The sequence below is a fragment of the Pristiophorus japonicus genome, chromosome 13 (genome assembly GCF_044704955.1).
Source record: "Pristiophorus japonicus isolate sPriJap1 chromosome 13, sPriJap1.hap1, whole genome shotgun sequence".
Lineage (NCBI taxonomy): Eukaryota > Metazoa > Chordata > Chondrichthyes > Pristiophoridae > Pristiophorus > Pristiophorus japonicus.
This window is the reverse complement of record NC_091989.1, coordinates 111,865,152-111,886,465: the sequence shown is the minus strand read 5'-3', so window position 1 is coordinate 111,886,465 and position 21,314 is coordinate 111,865,152. Positions and strand designations below refer to the sequence as shown.

Sequence of the window (21,314 nt, the reverse complement as noted above, 5' to 3'; positions counted from 1 at the left end):
CCCCCAATCCCATGTGCTCCAACTTTGCACATTAATCTCTTGTGTGCGACCTTGTCGAAAACCTTCTGAAAGTCCAAATGCACCACATCAACTGGTTCTCCCTTATCCACTCTATTGGAAACATCCTCAAAAAATTCCAGAAGAGTTGTCAAGCATGATTTCCCTTTCACAAATCCATGCTGACTTGGACCTATCATGTCACATCTTTCCAAATGCGCTGCTATGACATCCTTAATAATTGATTCGATCATTTTACCCACTACCGATGTCAGGCTGACCGATCTATAATTCCCTGTTTTCTCTCTCCCTCCTTTTTTAAAAAGTGGGGTTACATTGGCTACCCTCCACTCCATAGGAACTGATCCAGAGTCTATGGAATGTTGGAAAATGACTGTCAATGCATCCGCTATTTCCAAGGCCACCTCCTTACGTACTCTGGGATGCAGACCATCAGGCCCTGAGGATTTATCAGCCTTCAATCCCATCAATTTCCCCAACACAATTTCCCGACTAATAAGGATTTCCCTCAGTTCCTCCTTCTTACTAGATTCTCTGACCCCTTTTATATCCAGAAGGTTGTTTGTGTCCTCCTTAGTGAATACAGAACCAAAGTACTTGTTCAATTCGTCTGCCATTTCTTTGTTCCCCGTTATGACGTCTCCTGATTCTGATATGAAGGGGACGATGCTTTGATACAACTATACAAAGCCTTGAGTAGACCATATCTGGGGTACTGTGTACAGTTCTGAGCACTGCATCTTAGAAATTATATATTGGCCTTGGAAGGAATGCAGTGCTGATTCACCAGAATGTTAACTGGGCTCCGAGTGTTAGATTATGAGGAGAGATTACATAAACTAGGATTGTATTCCCTGAAATATGGAAGGTTAAGTGATAGTTTACTGAAGGTCTTTAGGATTTTGAAAGAAATCCATCGGGTAGATAGAGATACATTTTTTACGCTGGTGGGAGAGTCCAGGACAGGGGAACATAACCTTAAAATCAGAACCAGGCCATTCAGGAGAGAAGTTAGGAGGTATGTCTTCAAGCAAAGGGTGGTAGAAGTGTGGCACTCTCTCCCACAGAAAGCAATAGATGCTGGCTCAATTAATCATTCTAAATCTGAGATCGATAGATTTTTGCTAGGGTATAAAAGGATATGGAGCCAAGGCAGGTAGATGGAGTTAAGATACGGATCAGCCACAATCTCATTGAAAGGTAGAACTGGCTCGAGGGGCTGAATGGCCTACTCCAGTTTCTATGTTCCTATGCAATGCTGTTCCTCACTGGTTACCGTTACTGGGAGGGATGAAAGTGCAGGGCTTTTGCAGCCTTTAAACGGCAGCAACAAATTTGAGGGGGGCAGCCGTTTCTCAGCGACAGGATGCATGACTACTAGAATGTATCTAGGAACGGCAGCCTTGCAGGAGGTCAGCAGCAGTGGGAGCTCTCAGACTGTCTGATGATTCCATGGAGGTGTTGCTGGCTGACAAGGGATCGATTGTTGAGCACCGAGGGCAGTGAGCCCCATAAGAGAGTGGTTCAGGCTGTATGAACAAGGTCAACAGTCAGCAAAACCTCACCACTCCAGGAACTGACACAGAGAGGTTCAATGACCTCACATGGGTGGCCAGGATAAGGCAAGGAACAGTTGCCAATCCACATCCTGTACCATTGAGAGAGGATTCACTCATCTCCTTACCCCTCTCATCTCCTGGGTAACCTCTTCAAACACTCAAGCACCAACTGCACTCACAGGCGCTCTGTCAACTCACACAGCCTTCCACAAGGTTCATCTTCAAGGACTGTTGATTTAAACGGACAATGCACTTGCACCTTTCTTCATCATGCACTCATGTAGAGGAAAACAAGTCCATGCTATTTCTTCACAGACAAATGTCACTGTCATGACATCTTACCTGTGCAAGCACCAGCAGAGAAATACTCACTCAGGGGAAAGTAGTTATTCAGAAGGGTTTAGATTGAGTGAAGCACTGAGCAGTACTGAGCATGAGGACCTGGTAGTGCAAGAGAGGGAGAGTGCCATTTCTCCACTGTGGAGAAACAACTACCCTCAGCTCAGGAGCCTCGGGATCCAAATCTCTGGGGCCCAGTATTTAAAAGAACTATGAGTTGGGAGAATTGATTTCATGTGCAGGCAGTGGAGATAGTGAAGAAGTGAGAGGAGTCCTCGACACAATGCAAGGGGGCTGAAATTGCTCTACGTCTGATTGGGGGCGGTAACCCTCCGGGTGCAGGACTTCCTGTGCCCGGCCTGGAAGTCCTGCCGCCGGCGTGGAATTGGGCCGTGCGCCCCTGAAACAAGAAGGAGCGTATTCTCCGGCGCTCCAGGGATAGCTGTTAAAGGGGCGGGTCACTGCGCAGTCTGCCGGCCGCCGCTGGGCCACGAGTGGTGTGATCGACTGGGCCAGCGACCTCGGCACGCAAAACGGAGTACCAGGCTACATGATGACGGCAGGGTCAATGCGAGGGCTGTCATTGTCGGGCCGACCCAAGAGTCGACAGACAAAATAAAATGGCGGCCTGGGGCGATAAAGGCCTCCCCTTTAAGGGGCGCGCCGGCGGCAGATGTCTGCCAGCTTCGCTACCCGCGGGGCAATTTACCCAAATCTCCAGGGCAATTTCCCTGGAGGCGCTCCTTCCCTTGGCCGAAAACACCATTGTGCCCCATTAGCACCCCCCGCTAGAGGCACTAATGGTGCGCAAAAAAGGGGCAATTGCGGCTCCAGGAAGTTTCTTACAATATGCAGAACACCCAGGAGACAGTGACAGTCTTGGGGAATTTTGCATTAACAAGGCACAGTAAGGACTTTGGTGGCTTCTGGAGTGGCAACTAGCATTGTTTCAATAGATGCCTTGAGGCTCAGCCTGACTGCTACACTTACACACCACTCCGACAACTTGGTGGGGAATATTTTAATGACCATTAGCAGCTCCGGCACCATTGGGAAGAAAGAAGTGGCTACAGATGTTGCTGTCTCTCTGGAGAATGGCAATGAAGCTGCTTTCTTAAATCCCCCTCCAATACCTGTGTTATGTCTTTGATACTCTTTTGAGTGACTCCACGAGGTCTACCACTGTACTTGAGCTGTTGTGACCTTTGCCCCACTTATTGTAACTCCAGAGTGAGGCACAAGCATGGTGGGCAACCCTTTATTCTGGGTCCTGCACACCGATGCAGGTGACCCTCAGGTCTCCCACCGCAGTGCCCTCTGGTGGCACACCTTATGTGACTATACAGTTAGTATACATGGTCTACATAAATGACATCACATCCCCTCAAGTCTTTAATGCAAATTGACTCGTATATTGACGGTGACCTGGGCTTTGCTCTTCCTGGTTGACCATTGGAGGTTCGCTTCTAGCTTGGATGGGTTGGTAGTGAGATTTGTTGCCAGTGGAGGTCCCAGTGGTTTCTGCTTGTGAATCCATGACTACACCATTCTTCCCCCGTCCCCCCCCATCATCCCACATAGAGATCATGCTAATGGTCCGTTATATGCAAGTTGCATTCAAGTTCATCACATGGGTTTTACATTTACATCTTGGTAGATTTGATGGGTGGATAACAGTTGGGTTTCTTTTTGTGTGGTACATTTACATGATCAATACAGGTATCTCAGTATAGGTACACAAGGACAGTCTAGTTCCAGCATGGCCGGATGAGATCTGGGTCGTCTGCTGGTGGCGCAGCAGTCTGCTAGTGGGTCTGTGGGTGAGGTGAGCTCATTTTGTTCGAGTTGCCGGAGCTCAGGGCTCTTGCCGTTACTGCAAGGGTCGGGCAGACCCAAAGACAGCTGATATGTCTGTGACCGCCCTGTCCTTTCCGTTCGCAGTGTCGCTGCTGCTCCCTGGGAAGCGGTCTGAGCGAGTGAGCGTTTCGTCTAAGCGACGGTGGGGTTGCCTTGTCTTGTCTAGCAGTTCGCAGGGGACTGCTGACTCGCCTTCCTTGAGGGCATCGTTGTGAACATTCTCTAATTTGGGATCCTGGCTGGTCCCGGTCCCGTTCGGAGGAGCCGTTGCGGGTGATCCTTCGCTCTTGGGCATTGCCATGGTGGCGAGTGGGTTTGTGGGCTGCGCCTTTTCCACCCGGGTGGTGGGCGACGGAAGCCGATTGTGAGCATAGGCGCAGTTTACTGTTTCTGGCCTGTGGCGGTTCATGCCATCGGGTGCCTGCAATGTTAAACCGATCTGAGGCAGGGTAGCGCTACCGATGCCTCTGCTCACCGGGGATCGTTTACTCTGTGGCTTGTCTACTTCTGTCAGCTGTGGAGACACTTTATGATACATTGTTCTGGTCCCGGGGACGCAGGCTACAGCATTGGGTAGCCTGCTGGACCTGTATACAACTGTTAGGTGTTCACCCGCTACATTGCCTGATTGCAATTTGCACCCGACATCGCTCAACAACATTTTGTTCATTACAGCTGGACTTTTACATTGGTTACCAATTTCAAGCAGTTCATTCAAAAATGGCGGGTTGCTGGCTTCCTTTAAAATGGCCTTACTACTTTTACCCCAATCACCTTCCTTGCGTGGAACCACATATCATTGCTCCATTAGCGCTGCACCTTGTGGTTTTGACACAATCCTTTCCCTGTCCATGATGTCGACTGTCGCGATCTTCTTTCCCAGGGATTCTGCCACTGAAGCTGGAAAGGCGCCCTCGGATCCAATCTTACTCCTCAGGAGTCCTGCCACTGAAACTGGGAAGGTGCGTTCGGGTCGTCTCAGCAGGATCATCGCCACGCAGTCGTGATGAGCGGTCTGTGCCTCGGGGGCTGCGCGGATCTGCTCTCCGGTGTCTAGTCCAACTGAAGGTGGGGGCTTGCTCTGCCTCTGAGCATGGGGGACATCGATCGCTGGAGGGATGAAGTCTTCCCAGTTCCAATTAATCTTCCCATGAATCCATCTTCTTCCAAGTAGCGTTGGTCCATCACCTGAAACAATCCACAATGGTAAATTGTGCACAATGCCATCATGGGATACATTTACATCCGCACGACCAAAAACTGATATCAGTTCTTTGGTGTAGGTGCGCAGTTTTGCCTGAAACAGCTTGGGTCATTCAGCTTGATCATTCCATAGCCTCTCAAAGGCTTCCTCGCTCATTATTGACTGATTCTCCCCCGTGTCCACTTCCATGAAGAATGAAACACCATTTATCTCGACTTCCATTGTCACCGTAGGACAATCTGTGGTGCAGGTATATACTCCATACACTTCGTCCTGGGACTGAGCTGCCTCTCTAACCATCTCCTCGTAATCCGCGCTGGATTCACAGCCATCTGCTGACTCCTCTTCCACGTGGTGAGTCACAGCACTTTTGCACATTCGCTGGAGGTGGTCTTTTGTGCTGCAGCCTTTGCACACATAGTCTCTGAACCGACACTGATGAGCCCTGTGATTACCTCTGCAATGGCAGCATGGTGCTACTCGACTTACGTTTGCACCCCTCGGCGGACTCTGAGTTAAAGGACTCGGGGGCCTGTACGCTCTGCCCTGGGCAGATTCACGTTCAACAGTTCTGCCTGTGAAAGGCACCATTGTATTTACAGTATTTTCCGGATTTGAGTCCTGAGAGTGAGTCATCATCTGCTTGGAGCTGCAGCGTGAGTTCATGAACGCCTGGCTGATGCTGATGGCCTTCTGCAGAGTGACAGTGGTTTCGGCAGACAGTAGTCTGTGAAGAAGGGCCTCATGACCGATGCCAATGACAAAGATGTCCCGCAACACATCGGCGAGGGATGCGCCGAATTCACACGGTCCTGCCAGCCTCCTGAGGTTGGCAGCGTACTTCGCGATTTCCTGGCCCTCGGGGCGGCGGTGTGTATAAAATCGATGCCTGGCCGTGAGAATGCTCTCCTTTCATTTGAGTTGGTCCCGAATGAGCACTTTCTGCTCCTCATATGACTTAGTCATTGTTTTCTCTGGTGCAAGCAAGCTGACGAGGCTGTAGACCGCGAGCCCACAACTGGTCAACAGGATAGCTCTGCGCTTATCTGCCAGCGTGGCCGGATCATCGCCTATCAGGTCGTTTGCTACGAAATATTGGTCGAGCCGCTCTGTAACGGCTTCCCAATCTTCACCCTCTGAGAACTTTTCTAATGCATCAACATTAGTCATTTTTGCGTGAAAGTTTGTAATCTCGTTGCCAGTTGTTATGTCTTTAATACTCTTATAAATGACTCCACAAGGTCTAGTATTGTACTTGAGCTGTTGTGACCTTAGTCCCATTTATTGTAACGCCAGAGTAAGGCACAATCATGCTGGCCAGCCTTTTATACTGTGTCTTGTACACCTATACAGGTGACCCTCACATATCCCACCCCACTGCCCTCTGGTGGCACATCTTATGGAACTATACAGTTAGTATACATGATCTACATACATGACAACTGGCACATGAAGGAGCTTCATAATCAGGTCTGGTCGCCCTTGACAGTCAACAGAAAGACTGTTTGCTCTGCCATATACGCTGCACTAAGATGAGGATCACCTCAGTCTTCGAGCCCAGCCGCCCACTGCTCAACCCCATCTTACTCAGGGAGCACCACATAGAAGTATTAGGGCTGGATTTTCGGCTTTTCTGTTTTTGAGGCGATAATGGCGGCGGGGCAGGAAAGTTAACGGCCGGGAATAGTTTGCACTTTAGTATTTAAGTTTGGGCATCTGGGCCGTGCGTCAGGGGGCACAGCGCTAAGGGAGGCGTTGTACACCTCTCTTGGCACAAGGAAGGGAATCTCCCCGAGCTAAAGAGCCGGGCCGTGAGTGCTCTGCGAGAGGCTTGGGGGAGGAAGGGTTGGGGGGGGTGGGTGGGGGGCCTGGGGGAAACCTAAAAGAAAACACAAAAACATTCCTAAAACATTGCGCAACACAAATCGCATAAAAATATAAAATAAAAAACACTCGCACTTACTTTTGGAGTACTTTACCCACCTCTCTACTGTCGGGATCGCTGGACCGCTCTGATTTCCCAGGTGGTCATTACGGGCGCACTTCCGGCGGATGGGGTGAGCAAGACTCGAAACTCTCGCCGGTGTCACAACCAGGGGCGTTGCACACCCGGCGCAGCTCTTCCCGGCGGTGCTGCTCAGCGTCACCGCTCAACCCGACCAGAGGATCGCGACGGGGCACTGCAGACCTCACCGCCACCTTTCCCACTGCTCCGGGGCAAAATCTGGAGCGCAAAGCACCGGAAAATCCAGCCCAGCGACTAGGAGCTCGAGAAAGTAAGTTTGCGGCACAGAATAGACACAGGCCTAGAAATTGGTCCGCACAGCGCCATGTTTTTCAGTCGCTGCTCGGACTATTATGGCCCATATATGGCGGGAAGAATGTGTGTGTATATTTACGGCCGGAATTGCCCCACCCACCATATTGGGTAAGTTCAAACAAGAGGAATTCTTACCCATGACTGAAACATGGAATGGTCGCCGGCAAGTGGGAAAGATCGGGAGTTGTTGGGAGGGATGGGAGTCTGGCAATGAGGAGAGAGGAAAAGATCGGGGGTTGGTGGTGGGAGGTCGGCAGATTGTGGGGCAGGATGTTCAGGAGCAAGGGTTGGGGGCAGTGGTCAGTCGATCGAATGTAGTCGCGAGGAGCGGCTGCGATAAGCAGAAGGTTTTCTTGAGGGTCCGGGGGGGTGGCGGGGAACACTCCTGTTGCTCCTGGCTCACATCTGGGGATTTGGGCCAAATTTGGAGTGCTGTCCCACAGACTGGTCAAACAACAGGCTGACACAGTCATACTCACAGAATCATACCTTTCAGGCAATGTCCCAGATTCCTCCATCCCAATTCCTTTCTCACCGGCAGGACAGACGCAGCAGAGTTGGCGGCACAGTAGTACACAGTTGAGGGCAGGGGGGGGGATTGGCCCTGGGAGTCCTCAACATTGACTCCGGACCCCATGAAGTCTCTTGGCTTCAGGTCAAGCATGGGCAAGGAAACCGGCTGCTGATTACCAATTACTGCCCTCTCTTAGCTGATGAATCAATATGCCTCATTTTGAACACCAGATGGAAGAAGCACTGAGGGTAACAAGGGCACAGAATGTACTCTGGGTGGGGGACTTCAATGTTCAGCACAAAGAGTGGCTTATTAGTACCACTACTGATAGAGCTGGCCAGTTCCTGAAGGTGAGAGCTCTGAGACTGGGCTTGTGGCAGGTGGTGAGTGAACCAACACGTGGGAAAAACCTACTTCCCCTCCACTTCACCAATCCACCTGTCACTGATGCATCTGTCCATGACAGTAGTGGCAGGAGATGCCACCGTATAGTCCTTGTGGAGACGAAGTCCCAACTTCACACTGAAGATACCCTCCTCATCATGTTGTGTGGCATTAACACCGTGTTAAATGGGATAGATGCAGAATAGATCTAGCAGTTCAAAACTAGGCATCCTTAAGGCACTGTGGGCTATCAGCAGCAGCAGAATTATATTCCACCACAATGTTTAACCGCATGGCCCAGCACATCCCTCACTCTGCCATTACCATTAAGCTAGGGGACCAACCCTGGTTCAAGGAGGACTGTAGAAGAGCATACCAGCAGCATCAACAACAAATTCTGTTTATATAGCGCCTTTAACGTAGTAAAATGTTCCAAGGCACTTCGATATTATAAGACAAAAAATTTGAGCCATATAAGGAGAAAATAGGGCAGCTGACCAAAAGCTTGGCCAAAGAGGTAGGTTTTAAGAACTATCTTAAAGGAGAAGAGAGAGATAGAGAGGAGGAGTGGTTTAGTCATGGATTTCCAGAGCCTAGCGTCTAGGCAACAGAAGGCACGGCCACCAATCGTTGAGCGATTATAATCAGGGATCCTCAAGTGGGCAGAATTAGAGGAGCGCACATATCTCGGGGGAGGTTGTGGGGCTGGATGAGATTACAGAGATAGAGAGGGGCAAGGCCATGGAGGGATTTGAAAACAAGAATGAGAATTTTGAAATCGAGACATTGCTTAACTGGGAGCTAATGTTGGTCAGTGAGCACAGGGGTGATGGGTGAACGAGACTTGGTGCGAGTTAAGACACGGCAAGCCGAGTTTTGGATCACCTTTAGTTTAAATAGGGTAGAATGTGGGAGGCCAGCCAGGAGTGTGTTGAAATAGTCAAGTGTAGAGGTAACAAAGACATGGATGAGGGTTTCAGCAGCGGATGAGCTGAGAAAAGAGTTGGGATGGGTGATGTTACAGAGGTGGAAATAGGCTGTTTTAGTTATGCTGCAGATGTGTAGTTGGAAGCTCATTTCAGGGTCAAATATGACACCAAGATAGCGAACAGCCGCAGACAGATGTTAGGGAGAGGGATGGAGTCTGTGGCTAGGGAGCGGACTTTGTGGCAGGGACTGAAAACAATGGCTTTGGTCGTCTCAGCACCAGGCGTAGCTGAAAATGAGATGCCTCCCTGATGAAGCAACAACACAGGACTACATGCATGCTAAACAGTGGAAGATCAAGGCCAGCAGCAGACACCCCGCCCTCCCTGATCACTCCCATCAGCAGCAGCCCCCTCCCACCCCCCCAATCAGGGCCATCAGCAGACACCCTGCCCTCCCCCCTCCCCGATCACACCCATGAGCAGGCCATCCCCCTCCCCCTTCCTGATCACTCCCATCAGCAGCAGCCCCCTCCCACCCCACCAATCACGCCCATCAGCAGCCCCACCCCCACCCCCTCCCACTCCCAATCACGCCCATCAGCAGGCTCCACGGCCCCCACTCCCCCAATCAGGGCCATCAGCAGACCCCCCGCCCTCCCTGATCACTCCCATCAGCAGCAGCCCCCTCCCACCCCACCAATCAGGGCCATCAGCAGACCTCCCGCCCTCCCTGATCACTCCCATCAGCAGCAGCCCCCTCCCACCCCACCAATCAGAGCCATCAGCCGACACCCTGCCCTCCCCCCTCCCCGATCACACCCATGAGCAGGCCATCCCCCTCCCCCTTCCTGATCACGCCCATCAGCAGCCCCACCCCTACCCCCTCCCACTCCCAATCACGCCCATCAGCAGCCTCCACGGCCCCCCACTCCCCCGATCATGCCCATCAGCAGCCCCACCCCTACCCCCTCCCACCCCACCAATCACGCCCATCAGCAGGCTCCACGGCCCCCCACTCCCCCGATCATGGCCATCAGCAGCCCCCCCCACCTCCCCCTCCCCCTTCTCCCCACCATGATCATGCCCATCAGCAGGCTCCCCGCCCCCACCCACCCCACACTCACCCGATTATGGTCAACAGCAGACTCCCGGCCTCCTGCCGCTAAATCTCTGCTCCTGCCCACCAGCCAGCCAGTTAATCCGGCCGGCTGTCAGGCGGGAGTCTGCACAGAATTATTGAAATGTGGCCCTGCCGTCAGGATCGGCGCCCCTGTCGCCACCTTTTCATTCAATAAAATCCTGATTCTGCACCAAGTGTCGTAACCATTTCTGGATCAATAATACACTCCTGTAGGTAGATGTTTTGCCAGTACACAGCTAAATCGCCGTGGTATATGGAAGGAGATGGGATGGAAATACAGAGCTCAGATGATGTGAGCAAGTTTGAAAATTTAAGGGCTTGTTCACTTGAAACCCATGAATTAAAGACTGGTTTTAGCTGAAGTAAGCAGGAGCCCCTCTAAAAATACTGTACAAACAGCACGTTACACATAAAGAGTGAATAATAGCAACATTAAACACCAAACTCAATAACAATTCTAAACACTGACAGTGTCGAATCCATATTATTGCAGATTTGGATGGAGTAGATTATCTCTGTTACCTGGAATGAGGTCTTGTTCATGAACTGAGTGACAACGACTTTAGGAGATGTGCGCAACTGATATGTCAATGTAACCTGAACAGCAGCAATCATCGGCTGGTCATCAGGGTCCACCTGTACAACAATTATAACACTATTTTTAATGCTTTTGATTGCATTTGGCTGAACAACCCACCTACAATGAAATACAGCTTTTTATAATTCCATGGTGACAACTTGAAGGAGGCAGACAGTGAACTTTAAAGCATTCGACAAATTGTAACTGAAAGGTACGTTACTAATGAAAGAAAGGACTTGCATTTCTATAGCATCTTTCAGAGGATCATTAATTATGGAGTGCAGGCTGTCACTGGGAGTCCCAACACCCAAAGGGAGCAGTCACTGCCAGGCTGGAATATCCGGGCAGCTCTGCGGTGGGACAACTGATGCACCACGTGAACAGGAGGAGACCACTTCAAGGAGCGGGGAGGGGGAGGGCAGGTGGGGGAAGGAGTCCTGAAGATGGGGGAGGAATTTTTTTTGGCTTTCAGTTTGTGCCTGGCACAGGGGCCTGAGGGGAGTGAATTGTGCCTGTTGCTGGGCCCCCTAGCTCCAAGTGAGGACAATGGGCCTTCTGCCCCTGCCCTAGGGAGCGCCAAAACATTTTCCTGATAGTCCTTGGGATAGTCGAGGAGCAGCAGTGGAAGACAGGGGAGTCGGACAGATTGCTCGGTCCCACCTCATGTGATGGGTGGTGAAGAGGCAGCTGGCGGCTTTCCTAGCTGGGACCTGGGGAAGTAAATTGAGGTCAGGCTGGGAATGTGGTGGGAGGCCTTGCTGCCGATTTTCCTGCCTTTTCCCCAGCCGCGCTGCCTGATTTGGGGTAGGATAGTGGAGGAAAATCCAGCCCATTGTGTCTTTACCAACTGAGGCATCTCAGAAGAATATATTCTCTTTGTACCATACACCAAGAAATAATCAGGCAAAGGTAATGAGGTAAAACTGGTGTTGAACGGTCTTCTTCTGCGGATTGAATCAATGTAGCTAGAAACAAAATGCAGCTGAATTGCTCATTAGTTTGTTGTTGTGAAATGTGGGTTTCCAACGTTCGTCCTTTGAATGTTCTTTTGATTAGAATGTGGTATCATGTCAATTTCATGTGGGATGAAAATATTGAATAGAAATTACATTAATATATATCACAGAAAGGACACACATCAAGGCACTGAGTGCTGTGGCACCAAGACTTTTTATAAAACCTTCTCTCAATATGTACATCAGACATCAAGTCAGCCATACAAAGCAGATTCTCTTCCGGTCCTACCACAATCCCCGTGACCGCTGAGACATTCACCACTTTCACCAGCCCATTGACAATGTCCAAACCAGTTCTCAGGATAGAAAAACACAGATGTACGCTTTGCAAAGTAACATGCAACTTACATGACCATAACCAAGAGTGGCTCGGTAGTACCTTCACTGACCAAGCAGGCCGAATCGTGAAGGACATAGCTGCCAGACTGAGCCTGTGTCAGATGGAACCAACACGAGGGTGTGTCCATGACCTCAGCAATCTATCTGTCACAGACACGTCAGTCCACAATTGCACAGCAAAGTCCCACAAACAGCAATGTGCTAATGACCAGACAATTTTTTTCATGATGTTGGTTGAATACTGGCCATGGCACCAGCGAGAACTCCACTGCTCTTCTTTGAGATAGTGCCATGGGATCTTTTACATTCACCTGAGAGGGCAGATGGAGCCTCAGTTTTATTTCTCATCTGAAAGACTGCACTCTGTCAGTACTGCACCGGAGTATAAACCTAGATTTTGTGCTCAAGTTCTTGGAGTGGGAATTGAATCCACAGACTCCTTTCTCAGGCACGAGTGTTATTCCTGAGCCATGGCTGACATCTCAATCACTATCAAAAGAGGAGGCCAACCCTGGTTCAATGCAGAGTGACAGGATTGCTAGGAGCAAGAGCTGGCATATCTTAGAGTGAGATATGAAGCTGGTGACGCGACTATATAGGATTATAGACAGTTAAGCAGTCCCACAATTAACTGACCAGAGCAAAGGGATGTAGCCCTAACACATCCAGCTGAAAATGGCAGTGGGCAAGTTCCTGAGGATTGAGAATTGGTCAATGGACAGAAATCAGAGAGTAAGAATAAATAGGCCATTTTCAGGTTGGCCGTCCCGACCCGACCTGGGTGGGAACAGCAGGAGGAGCAGCAGCCAGCAACACTGGGAATAAAAATCTAGTGCCCCTGGACACAGAGCAGCCATCCCGACCCGAGTGGTGTTAATTATGGAAGAACTCCACAAGACTGAGAACTGTGAGCTAAAACTGATGTGACCTTAGTCTCTTTAATACAACTCCAGAGTGCCCAAGCAGCATGGCAGATAACCATTTATACTCCCTTGCACAAGGTGTGCAGGTGACCCTTGGGCCTCCAACAGTTGCGCCCTCTGGTGGCAAGTCTTTCACAGTTACAATGTTTACATACATAACATCACTTCCCCCCTAAAGTCTTTGATATAAATTATTTATAAGTTGAGACGATCCGGGGCCCTATGCTCCCTGGTTGATCGTCTGAGTTCAAATTCTGGCATGGATGATTTGGTCGGAACATTGCTGCACTGTGGCACGGCTGGTCTGACAGGACTGTTGGGAGTGGTGGGTTCATCCTCTTGGTTGACAGTGATGTCGATTGCTGGTTGGGTGTGTGTTGGTGGATCGATGATGGTGATGTCCTCTTCAGGTTGTTCCTGGTTATCGGTGAACCGCAGATTGGTTCTGATTCAAATGCTTTCTGCACGTTTGTCCATTCAATAGTTTGACTATAAACACTCTTTTCCTCTCCTTGGCCAAGACAGTGCCAGTGACCTATTTAGGACCATGACCGTAATTAAGGACGAACACAGGGTCGTTAACATCAATGTCACGCGATACAGCCACGCGATCGTGGTACATGTTTTGCCGGTGACGCCGGGTTTCCACATGATCATTTAGATCCGGGTGGACTAGGGACAGCCTGGTTTTGAGTGCTCTCTTCATTAACAATTCTGCAGGGGGAATCCCAATGAGCAAGCGGGGTCGCGTCCGGTAACTGAGCAAAACCCGAGATAAGCGGGTCTGCAAGGAGCCTTCCGTCATGCACTTCAAGCTCTGCTTGATAGAATGGACTGTCCGTTCTGCTTGACCGTTGGATGTGGGCTTAAACGGGGCAGACCTGACATGCTTGATGCCATTGCGAGTCATAAACTCGTTGAATTCCGAGCTGGTGAAACACGGTCCATTGTCACTGACAAGGACTTCGGACAAGCCATAGGTGGCGAACATAGCCCGGAGGCTTTCAATGGTGGCAGTGGATGTGCTGGATGACATGATTATGCATTCAATTCATTTAGAGTAAGCATCCACGACAACTAAAAACATCTTTCCGACAAAGGGGCCAGCAAAATCAACGTGGATCCTGGACCACGGTTTGGAGGGCCATGATCACAGACACAATGGAGCCTCCCTTGGTGCATTGCTCAATTGCGAGCATGTGTTGCACTGGTCAAGTCTAAGTCCGAGTCAATGCTGGGCCACCAAACATGTGACCTAGCTATAGCCTTCATCATGACTATGCCTGGATGGGTATTGTGTGGGTCGCATACAAACGTTTCCCTGCCTTTTTTTGGCAAAACCACGTGATTACCCCATAAGAGACAATCCGACTGGATGGACATTTCATCTTTGCGTCGGTGAAATGGCTTAATTTCATCTTGCATTTCCCCGGGAATGTCCAACCAGCTCCCATTGAGGATGCAACCTTTTACAAGTGATAGCACAGGATTCTGGCTGATCCAGGTCCTGCTCTGGCGAGCAGTGACAGGTGACCCCTCGCTCTTAAAAGCATCCATAACCAGAAGCAAGTCTGCGGGCTGCGCCATTTCCACCCCGGTAATGGGCAATGGTAGCTGACTGAGGGCATCAGCACAGTTCGCCATGCCTGGTCTAAGGCAGCTAACATCGTCATAGGCGGACAATATTAGTGCCTATCTTTGGATGCAGGATGAAGCATTGGTGTTTGTCTCTTTGCTTTCTGAAAACAGCGAAATGAGCGGTTTCTGGTCGGTTTCAAGCTCAAACCGGTCCAAATAGGTATTGGTGCATTTTCTTAACCCCATATACACATGCTAACTCCTCTTTCCCAACCACACTGTAGGCTCTTTCAGACTTAGACAGACTTCTATATGCGTATGCAACTGGTTGAAGTCTGCCCGATACATTGGTTTGCTGTAACACATAGCGGGCCCCCTACGAAGATGCATCACAAGCTAGCACTAATCGTTTACATGGGTCATATAGTACAAGTAACTTATTAGAACAGAGTAGGTTTCTACTTATCCAAGGCTGTCTCTTGAGATTTATCCCATACCCAGTCGTCACCCTTGTGTAGCAACATGTGCAACGGTTCCAGCAAAGTGCTTAACCCAGGTAGAAAGTTACCAAAATATTTGAGGAGTCCCAGGAACGAATGCAGCTCCATCACATTCTGTGGTCTGGGTGCATTCTTGATGGTCTCTGTCTTTGAGTCCGTGGGTCTGATGCCGTCTGCCGCAATCTTTCTGCCCAAAAAGCCAGGAAAACGCACGACTTAGAACCTCTTCCAGGTTGAGCAGGTGTTTAGTGGTGTCACGACCGGTGATCAGGATGTCGTCTTGAAACACAACGGTGCGCAGAACCAATTTCAGCAGACTCTCCATGTTCCTCTGGAAGCCGAGCGAATCCCAAAAGAGCAGCTGTGGTATATAAACAGTCCTTTGTGCATGTTGATGCATGTCAATCTTTTCGAAGGTTCAGCCAGCTCCTATGTCATGTAGGTGGAGGTTAGGTCCAACTTGGTGAATGACTTCCCCCTTGCTAACATTGCAAAGAGGCCATCCGCCTTCGGTAGCGGGTACTTGTCCCGTAACGAGACTCTGTTGATCGTTACCTTGTAGTCTCCGCAGATTCTGACTCACAGTGTTCAGTCTGACTCTTTCTCCATACACAACAACTGACGATGAGATACAGATAGCGAACCCAAACATGCAAAGAACAGTGGGCATTCTGAAGAAATTTTCGGAGGGAGGTGATTGGGAAACTTTTGTGGAGCGACTCAACCAATACTTCGTGGCCATCGAGCGAGATGGGGAAGAGAGCGCTGCCAAACGTAGAAGCGATCCTCCTCACCATCTGTGGTGCACCAACGTATGGCCTCATGAAGAATCTGCTCACTCCAGCGAAATCCACAGAGAAATCGTACGACAATTTGTACACACTGGTCCGCGAGCATTTGAACCCGAAGGAAAACGTTCTGATGGCGAGGTACCGGTTCTACACGGACAAAAGGTCTGAAGGCCAGGAAGTAGCAAGTTATGTCACCGAGCTGAGACGATTTGCAGGATATTGAGAATTTGAAGGACATGCTCAGAGACTTTTTCATACTTGGCATTGGCCACGAAACCATACTTCGCAAGCTTTTGACTGTAGAGACCCCAACCTTGAGTAAGGCCATAGTGATAGTCCAGGCGTTCACTGCCACCAGTGACAATATGAAGCAAATCTTTCAGCACACAAGTTCTGCTACAAGTTCTGTGAACAAAGTAATGTTATTTTCGAATCGAAACATGCATGGCAGGTCACACATACCTGCAGCTACATGTTCGCAGATGTATCAGGGTGATGAATGCAAGGCCACGAACACCTTGTTGGCGCTGCAGGGGTGACCATCGTTTCCATTCATTCTGATTCAAAGGATTGCAAGGGCTGTGGAACAATGGGACACCTCCAACGAGTGTGCAGATGAGCTGCTAAGCCTGTTAATCCTGCAAACCACCACGTTGCAGAGGAGGACAGATGCACGGAGGATCACGATGAACCAGAGCCTCAGATAGAGGAGGCAGAGGTACATGGGGTGCACACACTCACCACAAATTGTCCCCCGATAATGCTGAATGTTGAACTAAATGGACTCCCGGTGTCAATGGAGCTGGACATGGGCGCGAGCCAGTCCATCATTGGCAAAAGGACTTTCGAAAGTTTGTGGTGCAACAAGACCTCAAGGCCAGTCTTCACTCCATTTCGCACGAGACTAAGAACTTACACTAAAGAACTGATTCCTGTAATCGGCAGTGCTACCGTAAAGGTCTCCTACGATGGAGCGGTGCACAAGCTATCACTCTGGGTGGTACCATGCTGCTCGGCAGAAACTGGCTGGGAAAAATACGCTGGAACTGGGACGATGTCCGAGCGCTATCGCCCGCTGACAACACTTCGTGTGCCCAAGTCTTAAACAAATTTCCTTCGCTGTTTGAACCAGGCATCGGGAAATTCCAAAGAGCAAAAGTGCAGATCCACCTAATTCCGGGGGCACGACCCATCCATCACAAGGCGAGAACAGAACCGTACATGATGAGAGAAAGGGTAGAAATTGAGCTAGCCGGCTGCAACGAGAGGGCATCGTTTCACCAATCGAGTTCAGCGAGTGGGCCAGTCCTATTGTCCCAGTGCTCAAGGGAGACGGCAATGTCTGAATCTGTGGTGATTACAAAGTAACTATCAATCGTTTCTCCCTGTAGGATCAATACCCACTACCAAAAGCCGACGACCTCTTTGCAACACTGGCGGGAGGAAAATCGTTCACGAAGCTGGATCTGACTTCAGCCTTCATGACGCAAAAACTGGAGGAATCATTGAAGGGCCTCACCTGCATCAACACGCACAAAGGTCTTTTTGTTTATAACAGATGCCCATTTGAAATCCAACCAGCAGCGGCGATATTCCAGAGAAACATGGAAAGTTTACTGAAGTCGGTCCCGCACACCGTGGTCTTCCAGGACGACATCTTGGTCACAGGTCGGAACACAGTCGAGCACCTGCAGACCCTGGAGGAGGTTCTTAGTCGACTCAACCGCGTGGGGCTCAGGTTAAAACGCTCAAAGTGCTTTTTCCTGGCACCTGAAGTGGCGTTCTTGGGAAGAAGGATTACGGCAGATGGCAACAGGCCCACTAACGCGAAGATGGAGGCAAACGAGAACGCACCAAGGCCACAGAACGTGACGGAGCTGCGATCGTTTCTGGGACTCTTGAACTACTTTGGTAACTTCTTACCAGGTCTCAGCACCCTGCTAGAACCACTATATGTCTTACTATGAAAAGGGGACGAAGGGGTTTGGGGCAAAAGCCAAGAAAATGCCTATGTAAAAGCGAGAAAATTGTTAGGCTCAAACAAATTGCTTGTGTTGTATGATCCATGTAAGCGTTTGGTACTAGCATGTGATGCGTCGTCATATGGCATCGGGTGTGTATTGCAACAAGCTAATGATTTTGGGAAACTGCAACCGGTTGCTTATGCATCCAGGAGTCTAAGGCTGAGAGAGCCTACAGCATGATTGAAAAAGAAGCATTAGCTTGTGTCTATGGGGTAAAGAAAATGCATCAATACCCGTTTGGACGAAAATTCGAATTGGAAACTGACCATAAGCCACTTATATCCCTGTTTTCCGAGAGTAAAGGGATAAATACCAATGCATCGACCCACATCGAGAGATGGGCGTTCACGTTGTCCGCATACAACTACGCCATCCGCCACAGGCCAGGCACAGAAAACTGTGCCAATGCTCTCAGTAGGCTGCCATTGCCCACCACGAGGGTGGCAATGGCGCAGCCCGCAGATCTAGCCATGGTTATGGAAGCATTTGAGTGTGAGCAATCACCCGTCACTGCCCGGCAGATCAAAACCTGGACAACCCAGGACCCCATAGCATCTCTAGTCAAAAGCTGTGTACTTCACGGGAGCTCGTCCAGTATCCCAGTGGAAACACAGGAAGAGATAAAGCCGTTCCGGCAGCACAAAGTTGAAATGTCTATACAGGCAGACTGCCTTCTGTGGGGTAATCGAGTAGTGGTCCACAAGAAGGGCAGAGACACCTTCATCAATGACCTCCACAGGACCCACCCAGGTATTGTAATGATGAAAGCGACAGCCAGATCCCACGTGTGGTGGCCCGATATCGATGCGGACATAGATTCCTGCGTTCACAGATGTAATACATGCTCACAGTTAAGCAATGTACCCAGGGAGGCGCCGCTAAGTTTATAGTCTTGGCCCTCCAAACCGTGGTCTAGGGTACACGTCGACTATGCCGGCCCGTTCTTGGGTAAAATGTTCCTTGTGGTTGTTGATGTGTACTCCAAGTGGATTGAATGTGAGATAATGTCGGCTAGCATGTCCGCTGCCACCACTGAAAGCCTGCGGGCCATGTTTGCCAGACACGGCTTACCCGATGTCCTGGTGAGCGACAACGGGCCATGTTTTACCAGTACTGAGTTCAAAGAATTCATGACCCATAATGGGATCAAACATGTCACATCTGCCCCGTTTAAACCAGCATCCAATGGTCAGGCAGAGAGAGCAGTGCAAACCATCAAGCAAGGCATGAAGAGGGCAACTGAAGGCTCACTGCAGACTCGCCTATCCCGAGTCCTGCTTAGCTACTGCATGAGACCACACTCACTCACTGGGATCCCACCTGCTGAACTGCTCATGAAAAGAGCACTTAAGACCAGGCTCTCATTAGTTCACCCTGAACTACATGAACAGGTAGAGAGCAGGCAGCTTCAAAGTGCATACCATTATAGTGCAAATGTGTCACGCGAGATTGAAGTCAATGATCCTATATTTGTATTAAGTTATGGACAAGGCCCCAAGTGGTTTCCCGGCACTGTCATGGCCAAAGAGAGGAGCAGGGTGTTTCGGGTCAAACTTTCAAATGGACTCATTCGCCGGAAACACTTGGACCAAATCAAACTCAGATTCACGGACTATCCTGAGCAACCCACCTTGGACCCTACCTTTTTTGATTCCACAAAACACATACCAGTGGCAACCGACACCACGGTTGACCATGAAGCAGAACCCATCATCCACAGCAGCCCTGCAGGGTCCAACACACCAGCCAGCCCAGCAAGGCCAGCTGCACAGCAGCCCAGCGAGGGCCCAACAAATGATTCAACAACACCAGCTTTCACACCGAGACGATCAACCAGGGCAAGAAGGGCCCCAGATCGACTCACATTGTAAATAGTTACACTATTGACTTTGGGGGGGAATGTTGTTATCTATGTGGACTTGTATTTACTCTGTACAGCCACCAGAGGGCTCTTTCCCCAGAATCCCAAGGGAGCCCATAATCCCTTGGGAGCACAGGTATTTAAGAAGGCTTCACAGGTTGGAGAGGCACTCTGGAGTTCTGCAATAAAAGACTAAGGTCGCATTTTACTTTGAGCACACAGTGTTCAGTCTGACTCTTTCTCCATACACAACAGTTGTGAAGGTGTGTACCCCTTACATTCCTTCCTCGAGTTGAGTTGCTTCTCTTGTTTGTGCTGCGTGATCCGCGCTGGATTGATCATCCTCTGCCGACTCTGCCACGTAGTGAGTCGCAGCACTCTTGCACATTTGCAGCCTTTGCACACATAGTGCTTGAATCGACATTGATGGGCTTGATGATTACCCCCGCAGCGCCAACATGGTGCGAATGCATTTGCATTCACGCCCGATGGCGGACTCTTAGTCACCTAAGGTCTTGCAGCTGCAGACGTGTAGGCCCTACCATATGCAGTTCTGCCTGCTAGCGACGTTATTTTGTGCACAGTACTTGCCAGCGAGCTTCGATGCTGGGAAGATATCTGTCTGATATTATCACTCATGGATATGAATGCCTGGGCTATCGAGATGGCCTTGCTCAGTTCTAGGGATTTGGCGGTCAACAGCTTGCGAAGAATGACCTCATGGCCGATGCCAAGCACAAAAAAGTCCCGCAGCATTTCCCCCAAAAATCCAACAAATTCTCAAGTTCCCACAAGGCGTCTCAGGTCGGCGAAATAACTCGCCACATCCTGGCCCTCAGAGTGGTGGTGCATATAGAAGCAATACCTGGCCATTAAGACGCTCTCCTTCGGCTTGAGGTGGATCCGAACCAGCGTACACTACTCTGTATATGTCTTCTCCGCTGGTTTCTCCGATGCTAGCGGATTCTTGATGAGCCTGTATATTGTGGACCCACACACGGTGAGGAGAATCGCCCTGCACTTGATCACTTTATCGTCCCCATCCAGCACATTGGCCATGAAGTACTGGTCGAGACACTCAACGAAGGCCTCCCAATCATCACCCTCTACAAATCTCTCTAAAATACCAATGGCAGCCATGACCGTGTGAAAGTTCATAATCTGTTACTCGTCGCCAATTGTTAAGTATGGAAGAATTCCACAAGACTGAGTACTGTGAGCTAAAGCTGATGTGACCTTAGTCTCTTTACTACAACTCCAGAGTGCCTAAGCAGCATGGCAGACAATCTTTTATACTCCCTTGCACGAGATGTGCAGGTGACCCTTGGACATCCAACAGTTGCGCTCTCTAGTGGCACGTCTTACACAGTTACAATGATTACATACATAACAGGTGGGAACAGCAAGAGGAGCAGCAGCCAGCAACACTGGGGAGCA

General features: G+C 49.9%; 1 protein-coding gene across 1 annotated transcript in view; it reads right to left on the bottom strand.

Annotated features, from left to right (window-relative positions):
* Positions 1-21,314, bottom strand: part of LOC139278171 (uncharacterized) — a 166,231-nt gene that overhangs the window by 63,696 nt on the left and 81,221 nt on the right. Inside the window, exon 6 of the mRNA XM_070896825.1 lies at positions 10,788-10,901. Coding sequence (XP_070752926.1) covers positions 10,788-10,901 — 114 coding nt within the window. The remainder of the gene's footprint in view (positions 1-10,787; positions 10,902-21,314) is intronic.